Source organism: Didymella exigua (assembly GCF_010094145.1).
Source record: "Didymella exigua CBS 183.55 unplaced genomic scaffold M421scaffold_15, whole genome shotgun sequence".
Taxonomy (NCBI): domain Eukaryota; kingdom Fungi; phylum Ascomycota; class Dothideomycetes; order Pleosporales; family Didymellaceae; genus Didymella; species Didymella exigua.
The window spans coordinates 77537-85312 of record NW_022984789.1 but is presented as its reverse complement, the minus strand read 5'-3'; the positions used below and the strand labels follow the sequence as shown (position 1 = coordinate 85312).

The 7776-nt window shown below is 62.6% G+C and overlaps 3 protein-coding genes across 3 annotated transcripts in view; 2 read left to right on the top strand and 1 right to left on the bottom strand.

Annotated features, from left to right (window-relative positions):
• The window catches only part of M421DRAFT_161840 (uncharacterized protein), a 1572-nt gene extending 173 nt beyond the window's left edge, over positions 1 to 1399 (bottom strand). The window contains exons 1-5 of the mRNA XM_033587688.1: positions 1311 to 1399; positions 1144 to 1256; positions 858 to 868; positions 423 to 807; positions 9 to 373 (exon numbers count right to left, since the gene is read on the bottom strand). Of these exons, the coding sequence (XP_033448102.1) occupies positions 109 to 373; positions 423 to 807; positions 858 to 868; positions 1144 to 1256; positions 1311 to 1325 (789 nt within the window). The 5' untranslated portion in view covers positions 1326 to 1399 and the 3' untranslated portion in view covers positions 9 to 108. The remainder of the gene's footprint in view (positions 1 to 8; positions 374 to 422; positions 808 to 857; positions 869 to 1143; positions 1257 to 1310) is intronic.
• A 157-nt stretch (positions 1400 to 1556) lies between these two features.
• M421DRAFT_421042 (pre-mRNA-splicing factor syf1) lies at positions 1557 to 4461 on the top strand. The gene is made up of 2 exons (XM_033592694.1): positions 1557 to 3890; positions 3946 to 4461. Exons 1-2 carry the CDS (start codon positions 1633 to 1635, stop codon positions 4172 to 4174), a joined length of 2487 nt encoding a protein of 828 aa, XP_033448101.1. The 5' UTR covers positions 1557 to 1632; the 3' UTR covers positions 4175 to 4461.
• Positions 4462 to 4980: 519 nt separating this feature from the next.
• On the top strand, positions 4981 to 7745 carry M421DRAFT_161817 (uncharacterized protein). The gene is made up of 3 exons (XM_033587687.1): positions 4981 to 5232; positions 5286 to 5320; positions 5380 to 7745. Exons 1-3 carry the CDS (start codon positions 5223 to 5225, stop codon positions 7477 to 7479), a joined length of 2145 nt encoding a protein of 714 aa, XP_033448100.1. The 5' UTR covers positions 4981 to 5222; the 3' UTR covers positions 7480 to 7745.
• The last annotated feature ends 31 nt before the right edge of the window (positions 7746 to 7776 follow it).

The window sequence follows — 7776 nt, the reverse complement described above, 5'->3', positions numbered from 1 at the left end:
TGCAAAACGGTCGCTGTTGTCACGTCTGTGACATGTGCAAAACGGTCGCGTTGTCACGTCTATGATATCTGCAAAACGGTCGCTGTTGTCATGTGCCACGCTAGACTGCTAGAAGATGACGTCCTGGTTGTCGTCGTCACCCAGCATGTCTTTGCTGTCGGTGGCCTTGTCTGCTGCTTTCTGCGGCTGGCCCTCCTCTTTGGCGGCCTCGGCGGCCTTCTTCTCCTGCCGTATGGCCTCCTCGGCGGCGGCGTCGCCCTTCTTCTTCGCCGAGACCTTCTTCAGGCGGTAAAACTCCTCGCGGTCCAGCTCGTCGAGCTCCGAGTTGATGTACTTGATCGTGTTCTCGGTGCGGGGGATGATGACGTGCTCGCTGGTGCGCTGGTCAGCAACGGCTCATCAACGAGAGCAGACGGACGTACATGGCGTTGACGCGGCGGTTGACGACCTTGATGACCTCGTCCAGGATGACAAAGGCCGTCTGCAGACTGGCCAGCTCGACCAGGGTCTCGACGGCGCGCGCATACGTCTCCCTGCAGCGCTGGATCTGCTGGCCGCCCTTGCCCAGGCCCGTCAGGGCAAAGTCGTTGTTGGCGTCGACGGTGTAGCTCTCAAACTGCGGCAGGAACACACCGGAGACGTTCTCCTGCTTGGTGCGCACGCGGAAACGGGCCTGCTTGGCCGACTCCTGGATCTGGTAGCCAATGTCGCCGCCGACGGCGTACGAGACTTCGGCGAGCGAGAAGGCGGCGACCTGCATGACGCGGCCCATCTTGCGCTTGGCCTCGTCGATGCGGCGTGTGATTTCTGGGGCGTTCAGCAGGGGCAGAGGGTGGGAGGGGACGGCGGGCGCGCACCTCGGAAGCGTCTGCACGTAGTCTGTCAGCGTTCAGGGTTCCGCAGAGAGGGAGAGAGGGAGAGAGAGAGAGAGAGGGAGAGAGAGAAGGAAAGAGGGAGAGGGAGAGAGAGAGAGGTAGAGAGAGAAGGAGAGAGAGAGAAAGAGAGAGAGAAGGAGAGAGAGAGAAAGAGAGAGAGAAAGAGAGAGAGAAAGAGAGAGAGAAAGAGAGAGAGAGGGAGAGAGAGAGGGAGAGAGAGAGGGAGAGAGAGAGGGAGAGAGAGAGGGAGAGAGCCGTCAGGGCGTACTTTGTCAGGGCTTCGCTCTTGCGCTTCAGCAGGTCGTGGCCCTGCTGTGCGGCCTTGAGCTTCGTCTTCATCAGCCCCAGCGACTGGCGCGTGGGGAAGACGGCTTCTCTGGCCTGCGCGCGACGTTAGCGGGCGTGTGTCGCTGTATGGCCGGGTGGGAGACGGACCCCGCTGCCAGACATTGCTGCGAGCTGTGGCGTGTATAAGGCGTGTGGGTAGAGCCTGTGGGGGGGCGCGAGAGGGTCGGCGGGTGTGGACAAGCTCCAGCGTGCGCGGTGCAGGACGGCCGTGTCGTGCGGCGAGACGTCACGGCGGCTGGCCGGTGGAGCCGAGTCGCGGGCGGTGATTGGGCGTGGAGCTGCAGCAACCAGCAGTCTGCTCCGCAACCTCAGAACTTTGTCTGCACGCCGCCCATCCGACCCGACGACGTCCCCAGCCGCCGCCTCGCACGCCCACCAGCGGCCCTCGACCGCCCGCCCTGGCGCCGCAATGCCCGCCCAGCTCCTCACAACGGCCAGCCGGCGCAAGATGGAGCGCGCCGGCGCTGCGGACCTCTTTCTGATCGGCGACCACGACGTCGCGTACGAGCAGGACGTGCAGCGCAACCCGGGCAGCACCAAGCCGTGGCTCGACTACTACGGGTTCAAGCGCAGCCGCGGCAGCATGCTCGAGCAGGCCTTTGTGCTGGAGCGCGCCGTGTCCACGCTGCCGCGCTCGTTCAAGCTGTGGAAGCTGTACCTCGAGCTGCGCACCCGACACCTCGCCAGCAAGAACCCGGCCAGCTTCGCCCCGCACTTCCTCAAGGTCAATTCGCTGTTTGAGCGCGCGCTGGTGCTGCTGAACAAGATGCCGCGCATCTGGGAGATGTACCTGGCGTTCCTGATGCAGCAGCCCCTCGTCACGACGACGCGCCGCACTTTCGACCGCGCCCTGCGGGCGCTGCCGCTGACGCAGCACGGCCGCATCTGGGCCCTGTACCGCCCGTTTGCGAGTTCGGCGTCTGGCGAGACGGCGGTGCGCATATGGCGCCGGTACATGCAGATCCACCCCGACGACGCCGAGGACTTTATCGACCTGCTCAAGGACATGCGCAAGTACACCGAGGCCGTGAGCAAGTACATGGACGTCCTCAACAACCCGCGCTTCAAGAGCAAGGAGGCCAAGGGGCCCTTTCAGCTGTGGACGGAGATGATTGAGCTCCTGATCGACCACGCTACAGAGATCGACACCAGCGACGACAGCGGCATCGACGTTGAGAAGATCATCCACAGCGGCATCGCCCAGTTCCCCGACCAGCGCGGCGTGCTCTGGGTCGGCCTCGCGCGGTACTGGATGCACAGGGGCGAGTACGAGAAGGCGCGCGATGTCTTCGAGGACGCCATCACCACCGTCATGACCGTGCGGGACTTCTCCATGGTCTTTGACACGTACGTCGAGGCAGAGGAGACGATGATTGGCATCAAGATGAACGAGGCAGCGGGCCGGTCCGACAAGGGCAAAGTGGACGCTGCCGCCGACGCCGACCTGGACATTCGGCTGGTTCGGTTCGAGTCGTTGATGCAGCGGAGGCCCTTTCTGCTCAACGACGTCCTGCTGCGGCAGAACCCGCACAACGTCATCGAGTGGGAGAAGCGCGTGGCCCTGTGGGGCGACAACCAGAAAGAAGCCGTCCAGACGTACACGGACGCCATCGCGGCGATCCACCCGAAGAAGGCAGTGGGCAAGTTCCACGAGCTGTGGGCCAACTACGCCAAGTGGTACGAGGCCGGCGGCAGCCTGCACAACGCCCGCGCCATCATGGAGAAGGCCGTCAAGGTGCCGTTCAAGTCGGTTGCCGAGCTCGCCGAGATGTGGTGCGAGTGGGCAGAAATGGAGCTGCGCAACGAAAACTTTGACAAGGCCGTCGAGATCATGGCCAAGGCCACGCAGGCGCCAAAGCGCTCCAACGTCGACTACTTTGACGAGTCTCTGACCCCGCAGCAGCGCGTGCACAAGAGCTGGAAGCTGTGGAGCTTCTACGTCGACCTCGTCGAAAGCGTCGGCACGCTGGAGGAGACCAAGAAGATCTACGAGCGGATATTCGAGCTGCGCATCGCCACACCGCAGACGGTCGTCAACTACGCCAACCTGCTCGAGGAGAACAACTACTTTGAAGACTGCTTCAAGGTCTACGAGCGCGGGCTCGACCTCTTCAGCTACCCCGTCGCATTCGAGATCTGGAATCTTTACCTCACCAAAGCCGTCGACCGCAAGATTGGCATGGAGCGCCTGCGCGACCTGTTTGAACAAGCCGTCGAGGGCTGTCCACCCAAGTTTGCCAAAGTGCTGTACCTCATGTACGGCGCACTCGAGGAAGACCGCGGCCTCGCCCGCCACGCCATGCGCATCTACGAGCGCGCGACCCGGGCCGTGGCTGACGAGGACCGCATGGACATGTTCAACTTCTACATCACCAAGTCCGCATCCAACTTTGGCCTCACGTCGACGCGCCCCATCTACGAGCGCGCCATTGCCGCGCTGCCCGACGCCGAGGCAAAGGAAATGTGCCTCAAGTTCGCCGAGATGGAGCGCAGACTGGGAGAGATTGACCGCGCAAGAGCCATCTACGGCCACGCGAGCCAGTTCTGCGATCCGCGAACCAGCCCCGAGTTCTGGAAGAAGTGGGAGAGCTTCGAGGTCCAGCATGGAAACGAGGACACGTACAAGGAGATGCTGCGCATCAAGCGCAGCGTGCAGGCGCAGTACAAGTACGTTGCCTGCCCGAGGTGTGCCCTTGCTCGAACACGCACTAACGCAACGCAGCACCGACGTCAACTTCATCGCGTCGCAGGCCGTCGCACGCGGCAACGCCGAGGCACAGGCCGCTGCCGACGACGAGGCCGCAGGCGAAGATGCCATGGCGGCGCTGGAGCGCCAGGCTCGTGCTCCGGTTGGCTTTGTCGCTGCGAGCACGGGTCTGAAGGGCAACATTGCGCCTGCGCCAGAGAGCGCCGCGAACCCAGACGCCATCGACATTGATGACGATCTTTGATCTACACACGGCGGACGTGCCGCACGCATAGAAGGGACCGATGGAAGGGGGACATTTAGGCATCTGCATACCACGGCGTTTGGGTCGCCTCTCACTCTTTCCGAGATGGCTTTTCGAAATTTGTACACGGAGGCCTCGGCTGCGTCCCTGGGTTTTGCAATTTCCCGTGCGTTTTCCTTTGTTCTGCGCCGGGACGTGTCAAGTCTCCTTTGTCATGGGGGTGAGGTCTGTCTCCGCTTTTACATATACCTTATATACCTGGTCCAAAGCTGATCCTTGTGCAAAACCTGTTCATCCACACCCGCATGGAATGCGGCAATCGGCAGCCTGAGTGCTGCGGGAGTGTCCCAGGAGTGCCGGAGGGCCCTTTGTGCTGCCGGGCCGTCGTCCCTGGGTGGCACGGACGCACCCGTGCACGGACGCATCGTGCACGGACGCATCATGCACGGACGCACCCATGGTGGCGGCGTGGGACCTGCGTGATGCATTCAACAGTGTACGAGGCAGCCTCTTCTCCCTGCGCTCGACTCGGGCGAGAACAGCTGCAAGACACGGGCGCGGTGCTGTTGCTGATGCGAACCATGGCTACTCGCATCGTGCACAGCCGAATCTGAACAGGCAAAGGCTGCGAAAGGTGGGCTCGTACCAACCGCTGCGGATACGTACGTAGCGTGCAAGCTGCCGGCCAATTGCAGGGCTGGCCGGCGACCGATCCACTGATCCAACGGTGTGGCGCATGGTCGAAAGCGGCGCGATTGCGACGCTTCTTGTAACGTGGGACGTGGGATCGTTCCTCGAGACAGCCAATCCCTCGAGACAGCCAATCCACTCGAGACAGCCAATTCCTCGAGACAGCCAATCCACTCGACACAGCCAGTCCCTCGACACAGCCAGTCCCTCGACGACACTCGTTGGACGCTCGCTTTCTTCCTACGTCCCCTTGGCCTGCACCGGCCGCGCCGCGCTCCGGCTTGCACGACAATAAAGATAGTGAATAGCCGGCCTACTGCATGACCGCCAACTGCGCTCTGGACCCCTGCGCTGCACCATGGCAAAGTGTAGGCAACGCTCGCGCCCCGCATTCCACAGCGTGCTGACAAGTAGGCTGTAGGGCGATATGGCGTGGTCCTCGACGCCGGGTCCTCTGTACGCACACCTCACACACATCTCCCACGGCTTCGGCGGCCGCTGCTAACGGCGCAAAGGGGACGCGCGTCCACGTGTACCGCTGGCTGAACAGCGACGCCGCCCGCAAAGGCGCAACCGACGCCCAGCTGCGCGCCCTGCCCGTCATCGAGACGGACAAGAAGTGGACCAAGAAGATCCACCCGGGCATCTCGACTTTCGGCGACCACCCGCACCATGTCGGGCCCGACCACCTCGACAAGCTGCTCAGCCACGCGCTCAAGCACATCCCGGCCGACGCCGTCGCCGACACGCCGCTGTTCCTGCTCGCGACGGCCGGCATGCGCATCCTGCCGTCCGTGCAGCGCAGCGACGTGCTGCGCGAGGTCTGCGACTACGTGCACAGGAACACGCGCTTCCAGCTGCCCGACTGCGGCCTCCACGTGCAGGTCATCCCGGGCGAGACAGAGGGCCTGTACGGCTGGATCGCGGCCAACTACCTGCTGGGCGGCTTCGACGAGCCGCAGCGCCACGACCACGGCAACGGCCACACCACGTATGGCTTTCTGGACATGGGCGGCGCCTCGGCCCAGATTGCGTTTGCGCCGAACGCGACAGAGGCCGAGAAGCATGCAGACGACCTGACGCTCATGCGCCTGCGCACTGTCGACGGCACGCCGCTGGAGTACAGGGTGTTCGTGACGACCTGGCTGGGCTTTGGCGTCAACCAGGCACGCCAGCGCTACGTCAAGGCCCTCCTCGACGCGACCTCGTCCAAAGAGCTCCCCGATCCGTGCCTGCCTGCTGGGCTGGAAGTCGACGTCACAAAAGAGGGCAAGTTCGTCGAGATGGAGTCCGACAACGACGACGACGACGACGACGACGACGAAGAGACGCCCGCCGCCGCCAAGCTACACGGAACCGGAAAGTTTCAGGAGTGTTTGCACCAGACCTTCCCGCTGCTGGAGAAGGAGAGGGAGTGTCTGGACGAGCCGTGTCTGGTGAACGGGCAGCACGTCCCCGCCATCGACTTCCAGGTCAACCATTTCGTTGGTGTATCCGAGTACTGGCACACAACCCACGACATGTTCGAGGGCAAGCACAAAGACAAAGCCTACGACTTCAAGACGTACCAAGAGCGCGTCAGCGACTTCTGCAACCAGGACTGGAAACACATACAAAAGGGCATCGACAAGGGCAAGTGGGGCAAGAAGGTCGACGAGGAAAAGGCCCGCGAAGTCTGCTTCAAAGCCTCCTGGATCATCAACATGCTACACGACGGCATCGGTGTCCCACGCGTCGGCATCGAGCCGCTCCCCTCCACAAACACCACCAAAGCCGCCCTCGATTCCGCAAGAGAAAAGGGCTTTCTCGACCCCTTCCAAGCCGTCAACAAGATCAACGACGTAGAGGTATCCTGGACGCTCGGCAAGATGGTGCTCTACGCCGCCTCCGAGATTCCCCCGCCGGACGACAAAGCCCTGGCCGTCGGCTTCGGCGCAAACGAACCCGGTATACCAAAGGACTTCCAGTACCCCGGGGGCAACTACCTCCCGTGGCAGCACGACCCGCTGGACGGCGACAACTGGCACCGCTTGTTCGTCGAGTACCCCAGCCGCATCCCTGCGCTGCTCGTGTTCCTCGTCATCCTCGTCGTCATCATCAGCATCATCCTAGGCAAGGAGAAGCGCGCCCTCGTCCGCTCATACCTCTCCACCCTGCTCAAGCGCAAAGCAGGCAGAACCCATGCCCCGCCCAAGGGCAAGCGCCGCGGCTTCCTGCCCTCGAAACTCTTCGGCCTCGGCGCCAGCACGCAGAACTACGAGCGCGTCGACGCCGGCGAGTCCGGCCTGACCCCCAACGAATTCGAGCTCGAGGAGACCTATCTCGACTCCTCAGACGACGACGACCGCCACTTCTCAGACGACAGCGAGGCTAGCAGGGTCGGTCGCACCAGCGGCTGGGCTACGCCGCAGATCCAGACCACCGAGCCCCCCGCCCCGGGCTACTTTGGTGGCCAGCCTGATGTCGTCTCCGCGGGGCAGGCGCTGGGGTTGACGCCCATTAATGCTATTGACCGCGGCGGACTGCTGTCGCGGACCGATAGCCGCGAGCGGATAAGGAGTCGCGCGAGTAGTCCGAAGAGGGCGCGGAGTAAGATGGGGAGTCTGGACGAGTGAGCGAGAACGATTCATGTGTTTGGTCTTGCATATGCGCGGCGTTTAATTGGTGTCACGGTAGACGGGTGCTGCTCTGAAGGTTCATCTGGGTTCGGTGTTGGGGTTGGTGTTGATTTTGGTGTTGGTGTTGGTGTTCGTGTTGGTGTTGGTGTTGATGTTGGTGTTGGTGTTGGTGTTGGTGTTGGCTGTCTTGGTCTGGTGATCGGGGTTTCGATCGGTTCTACGACTAACGTTGATGAGTGTCGCTATACTTCGATATCATATCAAGCATCTCACTGCTCTCACCCGCACGTCCCA